At 40.3% G+C, this 27,664-nt stretch overlaps 2 protein-coding genes across 2 annotated transcripts in view; both read right to left on the reverse strand.

Annotated features, from left to right (window-relative positions):
- The window catches only part of LOC311038006 (uncharacterized protein), a gene marked incomplete at its 3' end in the record, with an annotated part of 148,681 nt that extends 125,045 nt beyond the window's left edge, over positions 1 to 23,636 (reverse strand). The window contains exons 1-3 of the mRNA XM_084047302.1: positions 23,561 to 23,636; positions 20,278 to 21,912; positions 263 to 1,842 (exon numbers count right to left, since the gene is read on the reverse strand). Coding sequence (XP_083903428.1) covers positions 263 to 1,842; positions 20,278 to 21,903 — 3,206 coding nt within the window. The 5' untranslated portion in view covers positions 21,904 to 21,912; positions 23,561 to 23,636. The remainder of the gene's footprint in view (positions 1 to 262; positions 1,843 to 20,277; positions 21,913 to 23,560) is intronic.
- Positions 9,613 to 11,794, reverse strand: LOC311038251 (E3 ubiquitin-protein ligase TRIM39-like; the record flags this gene model as incomplete). The annotated part of the gene is made up of 1 exon (XM_084047652.1): positions 9,613 to 11,794. The coding sequence occupies one exon, from the start codon at positions 11,792 to 11,794 to the stop codon at positions 10,151 to 10,153; it is 1,644 nt and encodes a 547-aa protein (XP_083903778.1). The 3' UTR covers positions 9,613 to 10,150.
- Positions 23,637 to 27,664: the final 4,028 nt, after the last annotated feature.

Here is a 27,664-nt window from a genome sequence, read left to right on the forward strand (position 1 = left end):
CCACTTTAGAAAAGGTTCTTCAGAGAACCATTTTTTTACATGGTTCTTTGAGGAACCAGAAACGGTTCCTCAAAGAACCATTTTTTGATGGTTCTTTAATGCACCTTTAATGGTTCCTTATTGAACCATTCGAATAAATGGTTCTTTAAAGAACCTTAGTGTAAAAGGTTCTTTCTGGAACCAAATATGGTTCTTCTATGGAATCACTCTGAAGAACCATTTTTGGTTCCAGATCGAACCGTTATTTTTCTGTGTGTAGGGACTGAAGTATGGATAGAGTTTCTCAGTGAAGGTGCAGCCAGTGAAAGAGTAGAGATGAACTCTGGTCTCCACATCATAAAAGGAGACCAGACCCTCCTCATAATCCACAAACACTCCCACTTTCTGGACCTCCTCTCTTACAGGGAGGAGGACACGAGGGCCAGCAGCAGCCTCGTATTCATTTCCATTCCTCAACCATATACACCAGTAACCATTGTTGGGGTTCACTGTGATTTTTCCCTTCATGTTGATGGACTCTCTGGCCACTCCTACATCCCAGTCAGTCTTCCCTTTAACCTGAACCTCAAAGTAAAACATTCCTGAGGAGAAGCTTTGTTTTCCTAAGACACAGGCACATGCAGAGAATCTCTCTTTGTTTTCTGGGAGATTCTTTTTTATGTTTCCACAACTCACTTGTTTTCCATCCTCAGACAGGATGATCCAGGGATTTGCTGTATCAGGGTCCAGAGTTATATCCACTGCATATTTCTGGATCCTCATCAGCTCAGCATCACACAGCTTCTTCATCTCTTGACTGATTATCTTCTCCAGCTGAGCCACAGCTGTCCTCACAGTCCCCACATATGGAGACTGAGGGACATTGACCTTTGCCCAGTCCTTGGTGGGTGGAGGGGTGTTGATGGATGTGAAGTTCTGGAGGAGGTGGAGGTGGTCTTCAGAGTGTGAGAGCTGCTTCAGCTCAGAGCTTCTCTTCTTTAACTCAGAGATTTCCTGTTGCAGCTCCTTGATGAAACCTTCAGCCTGTTTCTCTGTTGTTTTCTGCTTCTCTTCAATCACATCAATGAGCTCAGCCTGGCTTCTCTCAATACAGCTGATCAGAGAAGTGAAGATCTGCACACTGTCTGCTATCTCTCTGTCTGCATCTTTCTTACTGAGCTCTACTGAGTGTTGGACCCCCTGAATCTTCTCATGTCTCTCCTGGATCATCTGCTGAACTTCAGCTTCTGTCTTTCCCAGCTCAGCCTTTTTTTCTTCATATGCCTCTTCCAGAGATACAATTTGATGTAACTTGTGGTCTGACTCAGTGCAGAACTGACAAACACACATGAGGTCAGTCTTACAGAACAGCTCCAGAGGTCTGTCATGTTTCTTACACAAAATGTCTTCCAGGTTCTTCACAGGGTCAATTAGTTTGTGTCGTTTTAACCCTGTGAGTCTCAGATGAGGCTCCAGGTGAGTCTCACAGTAGGAGGTCAGACACACCAAGCAAGACTTCAGGGCTTTGAGTTTGGTCTCAGTACAGACGTCACAGGAGACTTCATCTGGTTCAGCAGGTTCTTGGTTTGTGCAGGAAGTTTGTCTCAGCTGCTTTGACTTCCTGAACTGATCAACCATCTCAGAGAGGACTTTATTAACAGAGAATTCTGGTCTCGTATAGAAGGTTTTGTTACATAGTGGACACTGACACACATCCTTAGTGTCCCAGTAATGTGTGATGCAGGTTTTGCAGTAGTTGTGTCCACATGGAGTGGTGATTGGATCAGTGAACACATCCAGACAGATAGAACACAGGAACTGCTCATCAGACAGGAGACAGCTGGCAGACGCCATTTCTTCACACTGAGAATAAAAGTTAAACACATTTTATTTTGAGTGCTACTTCTCACGCAGTTATCTCTACGAGTCGGAGAATATGTTTTTACCCCTGTCCATTTGTCTGTCTGTGTGTCTGAGTTTCTTTGAGCAGCTAATCTCTGGCACCGCTGGACAGATCAACGTACAGGTCCTTCCCATTTCCGCCTTATACATTCTGTGTTTTCTTCAAGACAAATGTTTTGCTACTACTACCCCACAGATTCTGTACAAAACCCATGCAAATTGGTACACATTATCTCTTGAGTCATGTGATCCAGGTAGTGGTGTGCGATATGATGATTATAAACCATGAACAATTCCAATATCTTCACAATCTGCCTTTTCAGAGAGATCGTATAGATTGCAATACAGCGAGCGCACATTCTATGAGTTGCAGTTCTATACCTTAATTTATACTTCTGTAGTACGGCGGTGTAATTCGCCAAAAAGAACAGATCTACAAGCTAACAACGCGTCACGCCTTGACGCGTTGTTAGCTTGTAGATCTGTTACTTTTGCTCATGCATGCTTCCGCCGGTCCCTCCCCCTTTTAGCAAGCTGCTCTTTGCAGCGCAGTAGCAAGCACTGGACAGACAGACAGACAGACAGACAGACAGACAGACAGACATACATAGGAGTTCCCTAAATAATTCGACATCAGTCTAAGGAACTGGTTTGGATATTCCAAAACGGACACGAGGCAAACTACAATTATTAGCAAAGTTTGCAACAACAATGTTGAAAGTCACTCGACGTTGCTGTTTAACCTAACACGGGTGAAAAGGCAAGGGGTGAAATAATCACTTATTTGGTGAGGCTACAAAACAAGCAATTTACCAAAAAGTGGACTCCTTTTGCACGCATTGAGTTATAAGATTTATATTTTTTATAAAGAGATTTGTATTATGTGTATTTTGATAGCATGAATGTGCGGTATGTGTGTGGATATTTATATACTGTGTTACAGTGTAAGTGTGAGGATACATATTGTACATTCTTCTGTTCTTTGATGTTTGTATATTTCTCTTTTACTCCTGATTTTTATTTTATTTTATTAACTGTATGTCTTTTGTTTTGCTTTACTTTTCTTATTCTTTTGTTGTTGCTGTCTATGCATAATTGTGTTGTCTCTCTTGATGATAACAATAAAAACAATAAGTTGCAAAAAAAGAAAAAGCAAGGGGTGCCCCCATAATGACTGCAACAGAACAGCTGTTGCACACAGCCTAACAGCATTTGAGAATGCAAGTAAGCGTTGGAAAAAGGCAAGATGCGTTTGTATGGTAAATAAAACCGTTGAAAATCAGGGTTTCATGAGTCTGCTCAAAATAGTTCATCAGCAGTAGTCCTAAAGTTACAATACTCGCTCGCAAAAGGCGATCCACAGCAGCTGATAGAACAGCAGTATAGAAACAAATAAATGATAAATATTTGTTTTATTTTATCTAATCTATCTACATGTGTCTGTCTGTGAACATCATATGACTTATTATTATTCACCAACATGAAAAAGGAATCGTGATGAGATCATGGATAGTGATTCTAGCGGTGTATCAGAATCTTTCAGATTCCATTTCAATTTACTTCTATTTTCACTTTAAATCAGTCTCATGGTGCTTTGCGTTTTGGCATATTATTATTGAATAGAAGGTCATACAATATATTTTTTTCCCTCTGAAATTCCTTGGCATTTTGCCCAAACAGGTCCCTCCCGCAAACTTTGAAAGCCAATTGTACCCAATGGGGAAATAATCTGAAATATCTGACAGATACCTCGTGATCACGACCACAGAGATTATGTTTACTGATTTGCGTGACTATTCGAGAAAATATGTAGGAGTAGTAAAAAAAAAAAAAAAGTGTTTTGAAGAAAACACTAAAAGTCTTGTCAGACTGAAATGGATGTGGCCTATGCATGCAAAGTTGCCCTAATTTGGAGCAGAGGTTCTTCCTTACTGGGAGTGTGTGCGTGTCAAGTATCACACGGTCCCTGAGATTAGCTGCTGTCATATACACACAGTTCTTCAGCCATCCGGTCTGGTGGAGACTTTGATGTTGTTGACACAAAATTATTATGTTTTTTTTTACCAAAGATTGGACTGGGCAATAGAATATTAAAATAGAGTAAGATCATGTCTTTCATATTACTGTTATTCTCTGTTAATGAATAACTAGACCATACCCAGGGATGTGAGCACTCAAAGTATTTGCAGACTATGTGCTGTGTTCACAGTATATCAGGCATCAAAATGAACTTTTTTACTTGGTAGCACTGGTGCTCCCATTTAAAAAATGCTGGAGCAGCAGAGGAAAATTAGGAGCAGCCAAAACAATTATAAGGAGCAGCAATATGTAATTGTTTTTATTGATACAATTAATATAACATAATATCATATGGTGAAAGTAGCCTTAAAAACGCATGGTAGGCCACCGCTGGGGCTTATGGGTCAAATGTCAAGTCCTGACTGTCTGTCCCTCTTCCATCCATCACTGAGACTGAGACATCTCCAGAGGACATCTATACTGATCACACCTGCAGCTGTGTTTCTTGTTCACCCTCATAGCCTATAATATCAGTCGAATTTCTAAGTCATAAAATAATTCCAATGTAAATATAACATGGAATATGAGGGTATGTCATTCAATTGGCCATATTGCAGATATTAGCCTATCAATTCACTTCTAATGTGCGCATTGATCAGGTTTTTCTTCTGTTGTCATATACATTTCTCATTAGGGTACACATTGATTATTAATATTGACATTTTCAAATCGTATTTGCCAAATCATAACAGTTAGGTGTTCCTATATGACTGGATCTCGCGCGCGCGCACACACACACACACACACACACACACACACACACACACACACACACACACACACACACACACACACACACACACACACACACACACACACACACACTGTGAAGTATGTGTCCAATGGTCAAAGTCCATGTGCAACTTTAGTTCAGTCAGATCTAGCCATGGTTCACGTGACGCTCATCTGTCACAAGCGTAATGGCGCTACTTGTTCCTGTTTTTTGTAAATCTTACATTTACAATCAGTACATGTACATAAACGTTCAGATTTCAAATATAAAGTGCTTACCCCAAGGCCACGGATGTTACAAGTTAAAACGCCAGGGTCTAACTACCCGTATCGTCCGTATTGTTCAATTAAAGCATTTTAATCTGATCAGCGGCCATTTTCCATTTTAATAATAGTGGATCTGCGTGCAATACACCTCCCAACCGATAGGGGCGTAGTTGAAAGCATATGGAGAAAATTCGGAACAAATGGCCACCAATCGGATTAAAATGCTTTTTATTGAACAATACGGAAGATACGGGTACTTAGACCCAGGCACTTTAACTTGATACATCCGTGGCTTTGAGGTCATTACTTTATATTTTAAATCTGAACGTTTATGTAGATGTACGGGTTGTAGATGTACAATGCTCAAAAACCAGGAACAAGTGGTTCCATGACTGTCATGATATGACAGTCATGTTTCAGGGCTAGTTCAGATCAATTGTTCAACACATTGAGGGAGAAAAATCAGGATTAGACTGACTGCCAGACCCATGTTTCCTTGTTAGTATACATATGCTGTACTTACCAGGGTTTAAGTTGTCAGTATTTGTGTAAAACGTCGTGTTGAAAGGTTTAGTAGAGAGCGTGCTGCTGACACCAAACCCTGTCAGTGTTTACTTTCGTTTCACTAGGTTTCGGACGGTCACTGAGGAACTCCTCCTTGTGCTGTAGCTGTTAACCCTTTACTACCCTGGTGGAAGAACACTTAACCACTTGAACCCCAGCATCTACATTCTGGGGGGAACATTAGCCTACAATAGCCGATCTACAAGCTCACAATAGGCTGCACAGCAGCCATATTGGAAAGAAATTGGGCCTCTTCTTACTTCCTTCACAGGTGTGTTACCAATGCTTACGGGTCCATTTGGTTCCATTTGTACACTCTCAGAGTTAAGGGGGTCCTTGAAAATAAGACAACCACTATGCCACACTAAATGTAACAGAGCCTTAATTAGTATCATTGGTAACACCTGTGAAGGAACTAAGGAAGGGGCCCAATTCATTCCCAATATGGCTGCTGTGCATAGAGCCTGTTTGTTGTGAGTGAGCTTGTAGATCGGCAATTATTGGTGAAGAGGTTCAGTGTAGATGGAAAAAAGAGGTCAAAGTACAGATTCAACTCAGTTCCAGTTTACTGAGTGTAGAAGTAGGCCTAAAATGAGCAATAATACCTCAATTTGAAAAGACTGTAGGCCTACTACTGTTACAAGTAAAAGACCTGTATGTACAAAGTACAAAAGTATTGGCATCAAAATATACTTGTTCTACAAGCTCACACAACAACGCATCATGAATTGATGTTGCGAGCTTGTAGATGTTCAAATAGCCAAGTGTAAAATATGGCTTAAGTGGTTAATGCATGTTTTGTATTAATAATCTAAATCTGTAACGTGACTAAAGCTGTCAAATGATTGCAGTGGAGTAAAACGTTCGATTTGCCTTGTTTTTTTTTGTGCCTGTGATGTAGTGGAGTAGAAGTGTAGATATTCTGTCTCTTGACATGTTTAGTAGGCTAATGAATTTCCACCCACCTTTTACAACTGTAAACTGTGATGTGACAATAACGTTTATTATACAACAGGTAGTTCCGACCAAGCAATCTGATTGGTTGAAACAGCTTTCTAGCCGTGCTTCAAACCAGCATCATAGCACGGGCCTAATCACATTAATAAATCACTCCGCACTGCAGTCGTCCGCACCTGATTAGACCATATATGGCACAGCTGTGCTGTGAAGTCACGCTGTCCCACGGTAGGAAAACAAACAGACAGTAGCCTGACCCACCGCCGCCACCGGAGAACAAACAGATATGCAAAATGGACTATGTTAATTTTGACTTATTTGGTGGACTTACGGTTGATCAATGGTTAGAAGGTTATAAATATCCTCCTGTGTAAAGTGAAATTACTACCATTTCGTTAACAGTCCAGTGTATGTTATACTTTATCGTACGAAGGTATCGCATGGCGAAAATAGCCGATCTACAAGTTCACAACGCGTCGCCATCGCGACACGTTGTCAGCTTGTAGATCAGTTATTTTGGCCACGTGACACGGTCGTACGACGGAGCATATAGCCTACTGGAATTCATTCCACTGCGCAAGCATTGATAGCTCAGCTGTGTTGATGAGACGGTGCCTCAAACTCAAAGCACTGCTACAGCCTACAGGGACTATTTAATGTCTCTCAGTCAAAAAGTATTTTCTTTACAGGGAAACGGACAATAGCGAAACATTTTTATTATTAATTGCCCCACAATATGAATACATTTGGATGTGTTTTGTTGGTAACTGTTGTATAATCGCAATATTACACTCGAGGGTGTGCTTTACCTTACGTTATTGGCACTTCAGTGATGCTCGCGGAACTCGGCTTCGCCTCGTTCCTGACCGCATCACTGGCGTGCCAATAATGACGGTAAAGCACACCCTCTCGTGTAATATTGCTTAATTCTGAAATAAAGAAGGGGGCTAAGGATAGACCTCTGAGGACCCCTGGTGGTCAATGAAGGCCATCGTCTGTCGCAGTGTGAGGCAGATGGTTTAAAACCCAAAGAAATTCCAAGTACTAATACACTGGGACAGGGGTCAGCACCATGATGGCTTGTGATGGACATTTTAGTAAAAAAAAAAAAAAATCCATGGACATAATTACCTGATAATAATATTACCAGAAACACACAAAGAGCCAACCTATATGTATACTACAGTGGTTCTCATAGTGGGTCGAGGGACACTCAGGGTTGCACATTTGCTTCATGTGCAACAGTATGTGCACATTTAAGGAAGTTTAAGACCTTTTTTAATACCTCTAAAATGAAAATACATAATTAAGACCTTTACTGTGTCAAAAGTAATCAACAAATTATACAAATGCCCAAACATTGGCCAAATATTACCTAAGAAATAGGCAAAAAGTGTGAAAATAGCCCATCTATATGCTCACAACTCCTCGGGTTGTGAGCATGGCTATTTTCACAATATTTATCTGTGAAACCTTGTCGAATAAAATGGAATACCTGAATTCCTACAATTCCAAGTGCTGAATTAAATCAGTGTCATAGTTCATATGCTGAAGAAAACCTGGAGTCATTGGCCTGAAAAACATTGAAGCGTGTTTGGTGTCTCCTGAGGAGACACCAAACGTCTCTTGGGTCTCAAGCAAAAAAGTTTTTACTTCATGGAAACCTGCCATTAATACCAAATATTGGACAGGGGAAATTCAAAGAATATGAAAATGGAGGACCATCGTGTTATGCAATTTAATGTAACTTTTACTCTCTGTTGATGAATAATAAATAATGTTGCTGTGCTCACCTGTCTATACGTTCTCAGTATCTCAAATGTTGTATTAAATGATTGAATGTTTTGTAGAGCAGTGTTTCTCTCACATTCTCATGTCACGGATAGAAGGGTTGAGGTAAGGAACCAGAGGAACCAAATCCAACATAGTGGAATCAGAATCGCTTTCATCACATTTGGAACCGTTTCTGGAACCAGTTTCATCACACTGTCAGAGCTGGTATGTGGACTTCACGTCTGCTATACAATTACAATACCAGTGGTTCACAAACTTTTACATTTCAAGGGTACATTAATTTGGTTCCATTTGTACACTCTCAGTTACACATCTTAACCCATAGGGTCCCTGGACCTCAGTTTGAGAACCACTACAATAATGTATGCAATACAATACCGTATGTATGATTACATTTGTGTTTACTAAAAATGTTAATGAAGGCCAAAATTATTCTTTTTAATATAGGAATCTTTAAAGGGATCCATTTAGGAATCAGACCATTAAGAGGGAATCGTTAAAGAACCGGAATGGTTAAAACAAGGATCCCAACCCTAGTCACGGAACCCAAAATGTATATTAATGTCCTACTTTGTTGTACAATAGTGTAGCACAAAAGTAGCGAAAAAAGCCACTAAGCTCATAACACATGGCATCACAACGCATTGTGAGCTTGTAGATCAGCTTTTTTCTTTATTTGGGAAAACAAAATGTAAATTGAGAGTGCATAAGTGCATCTGTGTTTTACAAATATTGCACCAATGAAAAGAATTGAACAATAACTTGTGACTATATAATATCTACATTGGAACACAGGTTCTTTTTTCCCCATCTCCTGAAAAGTAACACTTTTGGACATACACGGTTTCTACCTGACAGTGACGATATGTATTTTAGGACCCCACTTATGTTGTGCTCACAAAAACTGCCTGTCCATCTGGTTTATGGGATCTATACTACTGACTAGCCAATCACAATGTTCATGTCCCTCCGGCTGATGGGATGCATGATGGCAGAGTTTACAAACAAAATGTACTATTTATTGATACAATATCAATATTGCCGTGCATTGTGAGGCATTGTGTGTTTGTAGATCTGCTATTTTCACTACTTTAGTGTGGACACCCTTGTGTGATGAAGTAGGGCATTCATTTATGAACAAACAAACAAACAAGAGATACAAGGTTTCTGCCCGACAGTGACGATATAATAAATAAATAATAACTAAAACATGTACTGCACATCCAAACAATAAAATACCAGGTGCTGGACAGAACAGGTGAAAGACAGAAACAATTGTCTGCACACTGAACATTTATTGTAAATCCACCAAATAACAATATTGTATGTGTCATTTGTTTCAAAGTCAAACATCAAACTCTTCCTCACTAGCAAATCCCAGAAATGCAAACAAATCCACATAAGATGAACACTACAATATATACATTCAACATACTGTACCCCAAAATCCCCAAATCACAAGTCTTAACAACTTATACCCTCTATACTTAAAATAGACCTGAGTTGGCACTGCACTTGGTGTGCTCTTGTTTCCCTCTACACCAAAGCTCTTCACAGAAAATAACTAATCTACCGTTGTGAGCTTGTAGATCTGCTATTTTTGGTGAATGTTCCCCAAGTGGTTAATGTCTGCTTTGAGAAAACAATTCAAGGAGTACAGAGTCATATGAACATCATGTACAATAGCTGATTTAGTTTGTTCTGATAACATCGTAAATAACTACTGTACACAAAATAGATAGATATATTGTAATACATGTGATAAGGACAACAATTCAATGGATTGATTTGCAATGACAGTTGACTGACCTGTATGAAATCCATACACATGCTTTAAATGAAAACTAACCTTTCCTTTGCTGAGGATTGGTTTAATCTAATCTGTGTGATTGACAGGAGAGATGATCAGAGGAGCAGAGTTTCCACCATTATCATTAGGATATGGACAGAAGAGTGGATAGAGTTTCTCAGTGAAGGTGCAGCCAGTGAAAGAGTAGAGATGAACTCTGGTCTCCACATCATAAAAGGAGACTAGACCCTCCTCATAATCCACAAACACTCCCACTTTCTGGACCTCCTCTCTGACAGGGAGGAGGACAGGAGGGCCAGCCAGAGCCTTGTACTCTTTTCCATTCTTCAACACTATAGACCAGTAACCATTGTTCGGGGTCGGTGTGATCTGTCCCTTCCTGATGATGGACTCTCTGGCCACTCCTAAACCCCAGTCAGTCTTCCCTTTAACCTGAACCTCATAGTAAACCCTTCCTGAGGAGAAGCTTTGTTTTCCTAAGACACAGGCACATGAAGAGAATCTCTCTTTGTTGTCTGGGAGATTCTTCTTTATGTTTCCATGACTCACTTGTGTTTCATCCTCTGACAGGATGAGCCAGGGATGTGCTGTATCAGGGTCCAGAGTTACATCCACTGCATATTGCTGGATCCTCCTCAGCTCAGCATCACGCAGGTTATTCTTCATCTCTTGACTGAGTGTCTTCTCCAGCTGAGCCACAGCTGTCCTCACAGTCCCCACATATGAAGACTGATGGACATTGACCTTTGTCCAGTCCTTGGTGAGTGGAGGGGTGTTGATGGATGTGAAGTTCTGGAGGAGGTGGAGGTGGTCTTCAGTGTGTGAGAGCTGCTTCAGCTCAGAGCTTCTCTTCTTTAACTCAGAGATTTCCTGTTGCAGCTCCTTGATGAAGCCTTCAGCCTGTTTCTCTGTTGTTTTCTGCTTCTCTTCAATCACATCAAGGAGCTCAGCCTGGCTTCTCTCAATGCAGCTGATCAGAGAAGTGAAGGCCTGCACACTGTCTGCTATCTCTCTGTCTGCAACTTTCTTACTGATCTCTACTGAGTGTTGGACCTCCTGAATCTTCTGGTGTCTCTCCTGGATCATCTGCTGAAGTTCAGCCTCTGTCTTTCCCAGCTCAGCCTTCTTTCCTTTATATGCCTCTTCCAGAGATACAATTTGGTGTAACTTGTGGTCTGACTCGGTGCAGAACTGACAAACACACATGCGGTCAGTCTTACAGAACAGCTCCAGAGGTCTGTCATGTTTCTTACACAAAATGTCTTCCAGGTTCTTTACAGGGTCGATTAGTTTGTGTCGTTTTAACCCTGTGAGTCTCTGATGAGGCTCCAGGTGAGTCTCACAGTAGGAGGTCAGACACACCAAGCAGGACTTCAGGGCTCGGAGTTTGGTCTCAGTACAGACGTCACAGGAGACTTCCTCTGGTTCAGCAGGTTCTTGGTTTGTGCTGGAAGTTTGTCTCAGCTGCTTTGACTTCCTGAACTGATCAACCATCTCAGAGAGGACTTTATTAACAGAGAATTCTGGTCTTGTATAGAAGGTTTTGTTACATAGTGGACACTGACACACATCCTTAGTGTCCCAGTAATGTGTGATGCAGGTGTTGCAGTAGTTGTGTCCACATGGAGTGGTGATTGGATCAGTGAACACATCCAGACAGATAGAACACAGGAACTGCTCATCAGACAGGAGACAGCTGGCAGACGCCATTTCTTCACACTGAGAATAAAAGTGAAACAAATTTGATTTTGAGTGCTACTTCTCACGCAGTTATCTCTACGAGTCGGAGAATATGTTTTTACCCCTGTCCATTTGTCTGTCTGTGTGTCTGTGTTTCTTTGAGCAGCTAATCTCTGGCACCGCTGGACCGATCAACGTACTGGTCCTTCCCATTTCCGCCTTATACATTGTTTTCTTTAAAACAAATATTTTGCAACTACTGTACCCCCACAGATTCTGTACAAAACCCATGCAAATTTGTACACATTATCTCTTGAGTCATGTGATCCAGGTAGTGGTGTGCGATAGGATGATTATAAACCATGAACAATTCCAATATCTCCACAATCTGCCTTTTCAGAGAGATCGTATAGATCGCAATACAGCGAGCGCACATTCTATGAGTTGCAGATCTATACCTTAATTTATACTTCTGTAGTACGGCGGTGTAATTCGCCAAAAATAACAGAGCTACAAGCTAACAACGCGGCGCGACTTGACGCGTTGTTAGCTTGTAGATCTGTTACTTTTGCTCACGCATGCTTCCGCCGGTCCCTCCCCCTTTTAGCAAGCTGCTCTTTGCAGCGCAGTAGCAAGCACTGGACAGACAGACAGACAGACAGACAGACAGACAGACAGACAGACAGACATACATAGGAGTTCCCTAAATAATTCGACATCGGTCTAAGGAACTGGTTTGGATATTCCAAAACGGACACGAGGCAAACTACAATTATTAGCAAAGTTTGCAACAACAACGTTGCGGTTTAACCTAACACGGGTGAAAAAGCAAGGGGTCCCCCCATAATGACTGCAACAGAACAGCTGTTGCACACAGCCTAAGAGCATTTGAGAATGCAAGTAAGCGTGGGAAAAAGGCAAGATGCGTTTGTATGGTAAATAAAACCGTTGAAAATCAGGGTTTCATGAGTCTGCTCAAAATAGTTCATCAGCAGTAGTCCTAAAGTTACAATACTCGCTCGCAAAAGGCCAACCACAGCAGCTGATAGAACAGCAGTAAAGAAACAAATAAATGATAAATCTTTGTTTTATTTTATCTAATATATCTACATGTGTCTGTCTGTGAACATCATAAATCTTATTATTATTCATACTATAATAATAATCCTAAAAACCAACATGAAAAAGGAATCGTGATGAGATCATGGATAGTGATTCTAGCGGTGTATCAGAATCTTTCAGATTCCATTTCAATTGACTTCTGTTTTGAGGGAGGAGCCCATTTAGCACAAAATGCCAAATGATGAACGCAGCGTCTGAATGTCGTGAAACTTTACACACACACTCCCAGTAAGCAAAGGAAGAACCAACACCCCATTTTCTTTTTAAATCAGTCTCATGGTGCTTCGCGTTTTGGCATATTATTCTTGAATAGAAGGTCATACAATATATTTTTTTCCCTCTGAAATTCCTTGGCATTTTGCCCAAACAGGTCCCTCCCGCAAACTTTGAAAGCCAATTGTACCCAATGGGGAAATAATCTGAAATATCTGACAGATACCTCGTGATCACGACCACAGAGATTATGTTTACTGATTTGCGTGACTATTCGAGAAAATATGTAGGAGTAGTAAAAAAAAAAAAAAAAAAGTGTTTTGAAGAAAACGCTAAAAGTCTTGTCAGACTGAAATGGATGTGGCCTATGCATGCAAAGTTGCCCTAATTTGGAGCAGAGGTTCTTCCTTACTGGGAGTGTGTGCGTGTCAAGTATCACACGGTCCCTGAGATTAGCTGCTGTCATATACACACAGTTCTTCAGCCATCCGGTCTGGTGGAGACTTTGATGTTGTTGACACAAAATTATTATGTTTTTTTTTTACCAAAGATTGGACTGGGCAATAGAATATTAAAATAGAGTAAGATCATGTCTTTCATATAACTGTTATTCTCTGTTAATGAATAACTAGACCATACCCAGGGATGTGAGCACTCAAAGTATTTGCAGACTATGTGCTGTGTTCACAGTATATCAGGCATCAAAATGAACTTTTTTACTTGGTAGCACTGGTGCTCCCATTTAAAAAATGCAGGAGCAGCAGAAGAAATTTAGGAGCAGCCAAAACAATTATAAGGAGCAGCAATATGTAATTGTTTTTATAGATACAATTAATATAACATAATATCATATGGTGAAAGTAGCCTTAAAAACGCATGGTAGGCCACCGCTGGGGCTTATGGGTCAAATGTCAAGTCCTGACTGTCTGTCCCTCTTCCATCCATCACTGAGACTGAGACATCTCCAGAGACATCTATACTGATCACACCTGCAGCTGTGTTTCTTGTTCACCCTCTTAGCCTATAATATCAGTCGAATTTCTAAGTCATAAAATAATTCCAATGTAAATATAACATGGAATATGAGGGTATGTCATTCAATTGGCCATATTGCAGATATTAGCCTATCAATTCACTTCTAATGGATCCCCCTGTATTTGTCAAAATACTTCCAAAATGTTAATCAAGTCCATGATCATAACACCAGAGGCAGCTCCACAAACCATGTTCAACCCAGATTTGGCACAACAAAGGGAATGAACTCTTTCTCATGCTATTCATCTAAAATGTGGAATGCCCTACCAAAAAGAGTAAAGGAGTGTAAAACCCTACTCACTTTCAAAAATGCCCTAAAGATACACCTTCAGGAGGCTGCAATTCAAAAATGCCCCCTGTCCAAGTCCTAACCTACCCCATGTCCTAACCTAACCTACCCCCCCTATCTTTCTTTTTTGTACATATTTTTCACCCTTCATACCAGTAACCTGTAAACTGATTGTATGACATTCTGTATAGTAGTGTGTATATCTGTCTGTCTCTTATATGTCAACATGATTTGTGTGCATGGGGATCTCATCTTAAACAAGCTTAGTGCTTAATGAGCTATCCAGTTTAGTAGACCTTGTATTGCGAATTTGTACTTCCATGTACTGTTATGTACTGTCATGTACTGTTCTCATGTCTTACTAAATAAAGTACATCAATCAATCAATCAATGTGCACATTGATCAGGTTTTTCTTCTGTTGTCATATACATTTCTCATTAGGGTACACATTGATTATTAATATTGACATTTTCAAATCGTATTTGCCAAATCATAACAGTTAGGTGTTCCTATACGACTGGATCTCTACCTCGCGCGCACGCGCACACACACACACACACACACACACACACACACACACACACACACACACACACACACACACACACACACACACACACACACACACAGTGCCAAATTGGCACATGAAGTATGTGTGTACTTTGACCATTGGCACTGCCAATGGTCAAAGTCCATGTGCAACTTTAGTTCAGATCTATCTAGCCATGGTTCACGTGACGCTCATCTGTCACAAGCGTAATGGCGCTACTTGTTCCTGTTTTTTGTAAATCTTACATTTACAATCAGTACATGTACATAAACGTTCAGATTTCAAATATAAAGTGCTTACCCCAAGGCCACGGATGTTACAAGTTAAAACGCCATGGTCTAAGTACCCGTATCGTCCGTATTGTTCAATAAAAAGCATTTTAATCTGATCAGCGGCCATTTTCTATTTTAATAATAGTGGATCTGAGTGCAATACACCTCCCAACTGATAGGGGCGCGTGGTTGAAAGCATATGGAGAAAATTCGGAAAGAATGGCCACCAATCGGATTAAAATGCTTTTTATTGAACAATACAGAAGATACGGGTACTTAGACCCAGGCGTTTTAACTTGATACATCCGTGGCTTTGAGATAAGCACTTTATATTTGAAATCTGAACGTTTATGTAGATGTACGGGTTGTAGATGTAAAATGTTCAAAAACCAGGAATAAGCAGCGCCATGACAGTCATGTTTCAGGGCTAGTTCAGATCAATTGTTCAACACATTGAGGGAGACAAATCAGGATTAGACTGACTACCAGACTGACGTTTCCTTGTTAGTATAAATCATATGCTGTACTTGCCAGTGTTTAAGTTGTCAGTGTGTAAAACGTCGTGTTGAAAGGTTTAGTAGAGAGCGTGTTGCTGACACCAAACCCTGGCTGTGTTTACTTTCGTTTCACTAGGTTTCGGACGGTCACTGAGGAACTCCTCCTTGTGCTTTGGCTGTTAACCCTTTACTACCCTGGTGGAAGAACACTTAACCACTTGAACCCCAGCAACTACATTCTGGGGGGAACATTATCCTACAATAGCCGATCTACAAAAGCTCACAATAGGCTCTATGCACAGCAGCCATATTGGAAAGACATTGGGCCTCTTCTTACTTCCTTCACAGGTGTTACCAATGATACTAATGAAGGCTCTGTCCCATTCTGGTCAGGGTGCTGATATTGTGCATGTTGGTTCACTAGAACCACTCCATTTTGGTTCCCAAATGGCCCCTTATGGTGGGTTTGTAACTCTGAGAGTAAGGGTCCATTTGGTTCCATTTGTACACTCTCAGTCTCAGAGTTAAGGGGGTCCTTGAAAATAAGACAACCACTATGCCACACTAAATGGAACAGAGCCTTAATTAGTATCATTGAACACACAGGTTTAGTGTAGATGGAAAAAAGAGGTCAAAGTACAGACTCAACTCAGTTCCAGTTTACTGAGTGTAGAAGTAGGCCTAAAATGAGCAATAATACCTCAATTTGAAAAGACTTACTGTAGGCCTACTACTGTTACAAGTAAAAGACCTGTATGTACAAAGTACAAAAGTATTGGCATCAAAATATACTTGTTCTACAAGCTCACACAACGCATCATGAATTGATGTTGCGAGCTTGTAGATGTTCAAATAGCCAAGTGTAAAATATGGCTTAAGTGGTTAATGCATGTTTTGTATTAATAATCTAAATCTGTAAAGTGACTAAAGCTGTCAAATGATTGCAGTGGAGTAAAAAGTTCAATTTGCCTTGTTTTTTTTTTGCCTGTGATGTATGTGAGTAGAAGTGTAGATATTCTGTCTCTTGACATGTTTAGTAATGAATTTCCACCCACTTTTTACAACTGTAAACTGTGATGTGACAATAACGTTTATTATGAAATAAAGGGGGCTAAGGATAGACCTCTGAGGACCCCTGGTGGTCAATGAAGGCCATCGTCTGTCGCAGTGTGAGGCAGATGGTTTAAAACCCAAGTGTTGCAAAGAAATTCCAAGTACTAATACACAGGGACAGTGGTCAGCACCATGCTGGCTTGTGATGGACATTTTAGTAAAAAAGATAATCTGTGGACATACTGACCTGATAATAATATTACCAGAAACACACAAAGAGCTAGCCTATAGACGCCTTAACAGACGACGTCACACTGATACGAAACAGTATGCGCACGCAGGTCGGCAGCAAAAGAACCCCACCGCTCATAAGATGCAATGTAAAAGTGGTCACAGTCTCACGTGTAAAAATGCATCCCATCACACTTTCAGATGCTGTTTTTCTCCCAGTGTGGAGGATGAATGTTTAGGATTTTTACTGTGATCTCTCGCTCTTGAAATATATAATCCTTGGTTTCTGTTGTGTGTAAACAATAATAACAATTCAAAGCAGTTGTCCTCAAAACTCCACCTCCAGTGGCTGTCATTGGAACGGAGGGAGCGCTCTATGATCATGGCATCAGAACCTGCTTGGCTCGCGCAGCTGCAGCCCGTCAAGACTAATTTATGCTCCGTCCCGCGAAGGTGTCGCGCGCAGAGAACGGCCGAGAATAGCAGATCTCAAAGCTCACAGCGGTCGCATCCGTGACGCGGTTGTGAGCTTGTATGTCAGCTGTTCGCGGTGCGCTATACCGTTGCGCGATGAAGTATATATATGTGTCGCCAGGGCGCACCCCACTAGCCTACACACAGAGGAGGTTGAATGAACTGAAACAAGCTCACCCCAAAACAGCAGGTTTGGGGATCTGTTGGGAATTGATTACATGAAGCAGTCACCTGTGCGTCCAGTCTCAATGTTTGTAAACAAATCATTGGTCTATATGTATACTACAGTGGTTCTCATAGTGGGTCGAGGGACCCTCAGGGTTGTATTTGCTTCATGTGCAACATCTGCACATTTAAGGACGTTTAAGACCTTTTTTAATACCTCTAAAATGAAAATACATGAATAAGACCTAAAGTTACTGCATCAAAAGTAATCAACACACTATACAAATGGTCAAACACTGGCCAAATATTACCTAAGAAAGAGGCAAAAAGTGTGAAAATAGCCCATCTATATGCTCACAGCTCCTCATACTGGGTTGTGAGCATGTAGATTGGCTATTTTCACAATATTTATCTGTGAAACCTTGTCAAATAAAATGGAATACCTGAACTCCTACAATTCCAAGTGCTGAATTAAATCAGTGTCATAGTTCATATGCTGAAGAAAACCTGGAGTCATTGGCCTGAAAAACATTGAAGCGTGTTTGGTGTTAAAAAGTCAGCTGTAAAACGTTTTTACTTCATGGAAACCTGCCATTAATACCAAATATTGGACAGGGGAAATTCAAAGAATATGAAAATGGAGGACCATCGTGTTATGCAATTTAATGTAACTTTTACTCGCTGTTGATGAATAATAAATAATGTTGCTGTGCTCATCTGTCTATACGTTCTCAGTACCTCAAATGTTGTATTAAATGATTGAATGTTTTGTAGAGCAGTGGTTCTCTCACATTCTCATGTCACGGATAGAAGGGTTGAGATAAGGAACCAGAGGAACCAAATCCAACATAGTGGAATCAGAATCGCTTTCATCACATTTGGAACCGTTTCTGGAACCAGTTTCATCACACTGTCAGAGCTGGTATGTGGACTTCACGTCTGCTATACAATTACAATACCAGTGGTTCACAAACTTTTACATTTCAAGGGTACATTAATTTGGTTCCATTTGTACACTCTCAGTTACACATCTTAACCCATAGGGTCCCTGGACCTCAGTTTGAGAACCACTACAATAATGTATGCAATACAATACCGTATGTATGATTAAATTTGTGTTTACTAAAAATGTTAATGAAGGCCAAATTATTCTTTTTAATATAGGAATCTTTAAAGGGATCCATTTAGGAATCAGACCATTAAGAGGGAATCGTTAAAGAACCGGAATGGTTAAAACAAGGATCCCAACCCTAGTCACGGAACCCAAAATGTATATTAATGTCCTACTTTGTTGTACAATAGTGTAGCACAAAAGTAGCGAAAAAAAGCCACTAAGCTCATAACACATGGCATCACAACGCATTGTGAGCTTGTAGATCAGCTTTTTTCTTTATTTGGGAAAACAAAATGTAAATTGAGAGTGCATAAGTGCGTCTGTGTTTTACAAATATTGCACCAATGAAAAGAATTGAACAATAACTTGTGACTATATAATATCTACATTGGAACACAGGTTCTTTTTTCCCCATCTCCTGAAAAGTAACACTTTTGGACATACACGGTTTCTACCTGACAGTGACGTTATGTATTTTAGGACCCCACTTATGTTGTGCTCACAAAAACTGCCTGTCCATCTGGTTTATGGGATCTATACTACTGACTAGCCAATCACAATGTTCATGTCCCTCCGGCTGATGGGATGCATGATGGCAGAGTTTACAAACAAAATGTACTATTTATTGATACAATATCAATATTGCCGTGCATTGTGAGGCATTGTGTGTTTGTAGATCTGCTATTTTCACTACTTTAGTGTGGACACCCTTGTGTGATGAAGTAGGGCATTCATTTATGAACAAACAAACAAACAAGAGATACAAGGTTTCTGCCCGACAGTGACGATATAATAAATAAATAATAACTAAAACATGTACTGCACATCCAAACAATAAAATACCAGGTGCTGGACAGAAGAACAGATGAAAGACAGAAACAATTGTCTGCACACTGAACATTTATTGTAAATCCACCAAATAACAATATTGTATGTGTCATTGTTTCAAAGTCAAACATCAAACTCTTCCTCACTAGCAAATCCCAGACATGCAAACAAATCCACATAAGATGAACACTACAATATATACATTCAACATACTGTACCCCAAAATCCTCAAATCACAAGTCTTAACAACTTATACCTTCTATACTTAAAATAGACCTGAGTTGGCACTGCACTTGGTGTGCTCTTTTTTCCCTCTACACCAAAGCTCTTCACAGAAAATAACTAATCTACCGTTGTGAGCTTGTAGATCTGCTATTTTTTGTGAATGTTCCCCAAGTGGTTAATGTCTGCTTTGAGAAAACAATTCAAGGAGTACAGAGTCATATGAACATCATGTACAATAGCTGATTTAGTTTGTTCTGATAACATCGTAAATAACTACTGTACACAAAAGAGACAATAGATATATTGTAATACATGTGACAAGGACAACAATTCAATGGATTGATTTGCAATGACAGTTGACTGACCTGTATGAAATCCATACACATGCTTTAAATGAAAACTAACCTTTCCTTTGCTGAGGATTAGTTTAATCTAATCTGTGTGATTGACAGGAGAGATGATCAGAGGAGCAGAGTTTCCACCATTATCATTAGGATATGGACAGAAGTATGGATAGAGTTTCTCAGTGAAGGTGCAGCCAGTGAAAGAGTAGAGATGAACTCTGGTCTCCACATCATAAAAGGAGACTAGACCCTCCTCATAATCCACAAACACTCCCACTTTCTGGACCTCCTCTCTGACAGGGAGGAGGACAGGAGGGCCAGCCAGAGCCTTGTACTCTTTTCCATTATTCAACACTATAGACCAGTAACCATTGTTCGGGGTCGGTGTGATCTGTCCCTTCCTGATGATGGACTCTCTGGCCACTCCTAAACCCCAGCCAGTCTTCCCTTTAACCTGAACCTCATAGTAAAACCTTCCTGAGGAGAAGCTTTGTTTTCCTAAGACACAGACACATGAAGAGAATCTCTCTTTGTTGTCTGGGAGTTTCTTTCTTATGTTTCCATGACTCACTTGTTTTCCATCCTCAGACAGGATGAGCTTGCAGTGCGCTGTATCAGGGTCCAGAGTTACATCCACTTCATATTGCTGAATCCTCCTCAGCTCAGCATCACACAGCTTCTCCATCTCTTGACTGAGTGTCTTCTCCAGCTGAGCCACAGCTGTCCTCACAGTACCCACATAGGAAGACTGAGGGACATTGACATTTTTCCAGTCCTTGATGGGTGGAGGGGTATTGATGGATGAGACGTTCTGGAGGAGGTGGAGGTGATCTTCAGTGCGTGAGAGCTGCTTCATCTCAGAGCTTCTCTTCTCTAAGTCAGTGATTTCCTTTTGCAGATCTTTAATGAAGCCTTCAGCCTGTTTCTCTGTCGTTTTCTGCTTCTCTTCAATCACATCAATGAGCTCAGCCTGGCTTCTCTCAATACAGCTGATCAGAGAAGTGAATACCTTCACACTGTCTGCTATCTCTCTGTCTGCATCTTTCTTACTGAGCTCTACTGATTGTTGGACCTCCTGAATTTTTTCATGTCTCTCCTGGATCATCTGCTGAAATTCAGCCTCTGTCCTTCCCAGCTCAGCGTTCTTTTCTTCATATGCCTCTTCCAGAGACACAATTTGGTGTAACTTGTGGTCTGACTCAGTGCAAAACTGACAAACACACATGAGGTCAGTTTTACAGAACAGCTCCAGAGGTCTGTCATGTTTCTTACACAGAATGTCTTCCAGGTTCTTCACAGGGTCGATTAGTTTGTGTCGTTTTAACCCTGTGCGTCTCTGATGAGGCTCCAGGTGAGTCTCACAGTAGGAGGTCAGACACACCAAGCAGGACTTCAGGGCTTTGAGTTTGGTCTCAGTACAGACGTCACAGGAGACTTCATCTGGTTCAGCAGGTTCTTGGTTTGTCTTGGTTTGTCTCAGCTGCTTTGACTTCCTGAACTGATCAACCATCTCAGAGAAGACTTTATTAACAGAGAATTCTGGTCTATTATAGAAGGTTTTGTTACATAGTGGACACTGACACACACCCTTAGTGTCCCAGTAATGTGTGATGCAGGTGTTGCAGTAGTTGTGTCCACATGGAGTACTGATTGGATCAGTGAACACATCCAGACAGATAGAACACAGGAACTGCTCTTCAGACAGGAGACTGCTGGCAGATGCCATTTCTTCACACTGAAAATAAAAGTGAAACAAATTTAGTTTTGGGTGCTACTTACTCACACCTATATAGTTATCTCTGCCAAAACCTAACCTATCTACATGTGTCTGTGAACATTAACATGTGTCTGTGAACACAATAAAATAATAATCCTATAAACCAACATGAAAAGGGAATCGTGATAAGATCATGGATAGTGATTTTGGCTGGAAAAAAACAATATGATATTTTTAAAATGGTGAAAGTAGCCTTAAAACGCATGGCAGGCCACCCTGGGGATTTAAAGGAGGAGTTCACCCAAGAAATGACTTATTTTCTATCAATTGCACACCCTGTGAAGCCTTGAATCCACGGATTCTTTTTTGTTTTTGTGGCATTCCTAAGCCAATAATTTGATTCCCGTCTCCTACCTGCTAATGTATCCGGTAGGAGACACAAAGTAGATTTTTTGTGTCTCCTACCAGAAATACACACGATCATCAAATTATTGTCTTAGGAATGCCACAAAAACAAAAATAAATCCATGAAATCAAGGCTTCATGGGGTGTGAAATTGATATAAAATAAGTCATTTTTTTGGGTGAACTCCTCCTTTAAAAGGTCAGGATTTAAAATGTAGTGTACTGACTGTCTGTCCCTCTTCCATTCATCTCTTCACTGAGACATCTCCACAGGACATACTGATTACAATTGTTCACCGTCATAGCCTATTTGGCTGATATAAGTAGATTTTCTAAGTCATTAAATAATTCCAATGTAAATAAAACATGGCATATGAGGGTGTTTGTCATTCAATTGGCCATATTGCATATTAGCCTATCAATTAACTTCTAATGTGAGCATTGATCAGGTTTTTTCTTCTGTTGTCATGTACATTTATCATTAGACTGAATCATAAGCAGCTGTGTGTTCCTGACTGGATCTCTGCCACAGCCGCGCGCGCGCGCGCGCACACACACACACACACACACACACACAGTCTTGTGTTAATGGCCAAAGTCCATGTGCAACTTAAAATTCAGAATTCACATGACGCTCGTCTGTCACACACGTCATGGAACCACTTGTTCCTGGTTTTTGAATGGTCTCCATTTACAACCCTTAATACATCTACATAAACGTTCAGATTTCAAACATAAAGTGTTTGCCCTAAAGTCATGGATGTAACAAGTTAAAACGCCTGGGTCTAAGTACCTGTATCTTCCGTATTGTTCACTAAAAATGATTTTAATCCGATCGGTGGCCATTTTCTGAAACGTTCCTTCATATGCTTTCGACTACGCGACCCTATCGGTTGGGAGGTGTATTGCACTGTGGTATACTATAAAACTATGAGAAAATGGCCGTCGATCGGATTAAAATACTTTTTATTGATCAATACGGAAGTTACCGGTATTTGGACCCAGGCGCTTTAACGTGTTACATCCGTGGCCGTGGGTCAGCACTTTATATTAGAATTCTGAACGTTTATGTACATGTACGGGTTGTAAATGGAGACCATTCAAAAAAACAGGAACAAGTGGTTCCATGACTGTCATGATATGAGTCATGTTTCAGGGCTAGTTCAGATCAATTGTTCGACACATTGAGGGAGAAAAATCAGGATTAGACTGACTGCCAGACCGACGTTTCCTTGTTAGTATAAATCATATGCTGTACTTACCAGTGTTTAAGTTGTCAGTATTTGTGTAAAACGTCGTGTTGGAAGGTTTAGTAGAGAGCGTGCTGCTGACACCAAACTAGTTTCTCTGTTTACTTTCGTTTCACTAGATTTCCTTCACTGAGGAACTCCTCCTTGTGCTGTAGCTGTTAACTCTTTACTGCCACCTGGTGGAAGAACACTTGTGCACTTGAACCCCAGCATCTACATTCTTGGGGGAACATTATCCTAAAATAGCCGATCTACAAGCTCAGTGAACTTGTAGATCGGCAATTATTGGTGAAGAGATTTGGTGTAGATGGAAAAAAAGAGTTGAAAGTACAGACTGAACTCAGTTCCAGTTTACTGAGTGTAGATGGTTTAAGAGTAGGCCTAGGCCTAAAATTAGCAATAATACCACAATTTGAAACTACTCTGTTACAAGTAAAAGGCCTGTATGCACATTTTTACTTGAGTAAAAGTAAAAAGTATTAGCATCAAAATATACTTGTTCTACAAGCTCACAACGCATCATGAAGTGACATGTTGCGAGCTTGTAGATCGGCTATGTTCAAATAGCCAAGTGTAAAATATGGCTTAAGGTTAATGCATGTTTTGTATTAATAATCTAAATCTGTAGTGACTAAAGCTGTCAAATGATTGCAATGGAGTAAAAAGTACAATATTTGCCTGAGATGTAGTGGAGTAGAAGTGGAGATATGTAGATATTCTGTCTCTCGACATGTTTAATAATGAATTCCCACCCACTTTCTACAACTGTAAACTGTGATGTGACAATAACAATTATTCTGAAATAAAAAAGGGGGCTAAGGATAGACCTCTGAAGACCCCTGGTCGCCTGGTGGTCAATGAAGGCTATTGTCTGTCACAGTGTGAGGCAGATGGTTTAAGACCCAAGAGTTAAGGACATTGCTAGTACTAATACACTGGGACAGGGGTCAGAACCATGCTAGCTTGTGATGGACATTTTAGTCGAAATTCATGTTTTTTCCATGGACATACAAAATGAGTGGATAATATATGACCAGAAACACAGAAAGAGCAAACCTATACTGTATGTATACTACAGTGGTTCTCATAGTGGGTCGAGAGACACTCAGGGTTGCACATTTGCTTCATGTGCAACATTATTTTCTCACTCAACAGTCAACAAACCTACAGTAGCCTAAAAGTGTTTACACTTTACAGGGCATCTGCACATTTAAGGACGTTTAAGACCTTTTTAATACATCTAAAATGAAAATACATAAATAAGACCTTTACTGCGTCAAAAGTAATCCACAAACTATACCGGTCAAACATTGGCCAAATTTGTTGTTCAATAGAATTATTGAACAACAAACGAGATTCACTAATTCTACTTTAATAAATAAATAAAAAGTATGATGTTATAGTCTGGTTTACGTAGAAGTCAGTCAATTGTCTTTCACATATTTATATATCTTTAATAAAAATGGGTTTGTCGGGAGGGGGGGCTATTTCTTTAGTGGGGGTCCCTGCTTCATCTCTCTCTCAGCTAAGAAGTCATTGGCCTGAAAAACATTGAAGACACCTGGTCAAAAAAAACAAAACAAAAAGACACACATTATTGTTGCCTACAATCACAATGTGACTGTCCCTCCAGCCAATGGGATGTAGGCTACAGTACTTGAGTAGCTTACCTAAGTTTACATGCAATTCATTTTGTTTTCAGTATTTGATCATACTTTGGTTCATCCTGACAATAATTATAAAATATAACTAGTACAGGTTCAACTTTTAAGGTTTCATGGTTGTCATTCAAGGTTGTCATTTATAACTGAATAATCCGGTTAGCCAGCAAAGTGCCAATTTAGAACTGTTGGTTCATTGAAAATTCACCTGTACGATTATATTAGCATTTCACCATAACGTCAATAGGTGGCAGTATACACCAACTCATTTAGGATAAAAACTGTACTGCCCTCCCATATCAGTGTGTATGTTATTTCACTGCCCACATGCTCAGTGGTAGAAAGTACATTTACCCAAGTACTGTACTTAAGAGGTGCTTTGACTTTACTTGATTATGTGAATTGTCTACTCCACTACATTTCAGAGGTAAATATTGTACTTTTTAGTCCACTACAATAATTTGAAGGATTTAGTTATACGTTACTTTGTAGATTTAGATGATTATTACAAAACGTGCATTAACCAATTAAGCCATATTGTATCCTTTTGTCTATTCGAAAATAGCCGATATACAAGCATGGAAGTGAGTGTGGTGTGTGTATGCTCGTGCAAACATTTGTGCGTGTGCATGTGTGTGTACAGTAAGTGCGCGTGTGCATGCAAGAGTGCGTGTGCGAGCACGTTTGTGTGTGTGTGTGTGTGTCTGTGTCTGTGTCTGTGTGTGTGTGTGTGTGTGTGTGTGTGTGTGTGTGTGTGTGTGTGTGTGTGTGTGTGTGTGTGTGTGTGTGCGCACATTAGGCATTGCAATAAACTGTCCAGTCACAGTGAATAATAGGGGGTGTCTCTGTGTAACAAGGTCTCTGATTTGTCCTGAGGAATTGGTGATGTCACACCGTGACCTCTGTTAGCCCATACAGGTCAGAGGCCCTTCATTGAGGTCAGGGGTCAAATGAAAGGATTATAAAAGGCTCCTGCTGCCTTACAGGTGCAGTACGTCATTTTAGTTTTATTATTATATTTTAAAGTGTTAAATAGCTCTATATTGTGATAGTAATGACTGCTATAGAGCAGTGTTTCCTAAACAATGGGTGGGAAGCCAATGTTGGGTCGCGGTTACATTTTTATGGGTCGCGAATATCCTTTTAACTTAGGAAATTCCTACGTTAATAAGAAATTATATGAATAAAAAAAAAAGCTTTTAAAAAGTAGTGAAAATAACAGATTGGCTATTTTCACTAGTTTGGGTCCCAGCGAGACATCAAATATCTCTTTTGGGTCTCAAAGTGTTTGAGAACCACTGATATTGTGTGACTTTGTTCAGTAACAGGAGTCTCCCAGTCTCTCCAGCTCTTTATTAAACAGAAAAGAGCTGGAGAGACAGGGAGACCCCTGTTACTGAACAAACACTCTATAACAATGATTACTATCACAACATTGAGCTTTAACCTTTTACCAAACAAACAAGGGGGTTCCAGGGGATCCCCAGCTACATTTGTTGAGGACAGAAGAAGATTAAATGTACATGGTTTTGTCTACTACTGGTTAAGTTAATGAGGTCTGTCCCATACTCTCTCTTAGAAGTCCAAATAAATGTCTCTCCTGGCCTTTTATAGTCTTCCAAGGTTTCTGCTGCATCGGTGGACAAACATAAAGTATCACAGAGAAAGAAGAAATCAATGCGTATTTGACATTCACAACTGAGCCGAAATTAAATACATTCACTCTGGAATAGTTTCTGTCCAAGGCCCCAGAACTTCCTTCTCTGTCATAATAATGAATGAAAAACAGTTTAATAGTTCATGTCTGGCCCGGATCGCTGGCTTTGCGGTCTGGGCACCTAGGCTGCAATGCAAAGTTCGAATTCCGTCTCCGACGACCTTTGCTGCGTGTCACTCCCCATCTCTCTCTCTCCCCATTTCCTGTCAAACTAATATACTATCAATAGAGGCAGAAAAAGCCCCCAAAATATAAAAAAAAAACGAAACAAAAAAGGAAACCTTTATAAAATATAATAATAATAATTATCTCACTCTCTCATGGTTATACTGAGGTTTTTGTTGCTGGCCACCAGCTCAATGATATGATTGAGAAGAAGAAATTGCTGTAAATGGTCATGTATCTTTAATTCTAGTACAAAAGTTATTAAAAATAAAAATAACTGTCTTTGGCGTGTGGTCGTGCCCACAGACAGACCACACATTATTCCGCCATGTTAAAGTGATCAAATCCCATTCCAAGATTTTGTGAAAACCTGCCAGCCCTCATACTGTACAGCAGAGGTTCCTAAACAATGGGTCGGGAATTGTTGGAGTTTTGTAAGTTTTGATCCTGGGGAGACACCACGTGTCTCTTGGGTCTCAAGGCTAAACGCTTTAAACTTCATGGAAACCTCAACCTGTCATTATTACCAAAGATTGGACTGGGGAAAGGCATATGAAAACGGAGGACCATCTT

Source organism: Gymnoscopelus microlampas, assembly GCF_963454915.1.
Source record: "Gymnoscopelus microlampas genome assembly, chromosome: 21".
In the NCBI taxonomy this organism is placed as follows: Eukaryota; Metazoa; Chordata; class Actinopteri; order Myctophiformes; family Myctophidae; genus Gymnoscopelus; species Gymnoscopelus microlampas.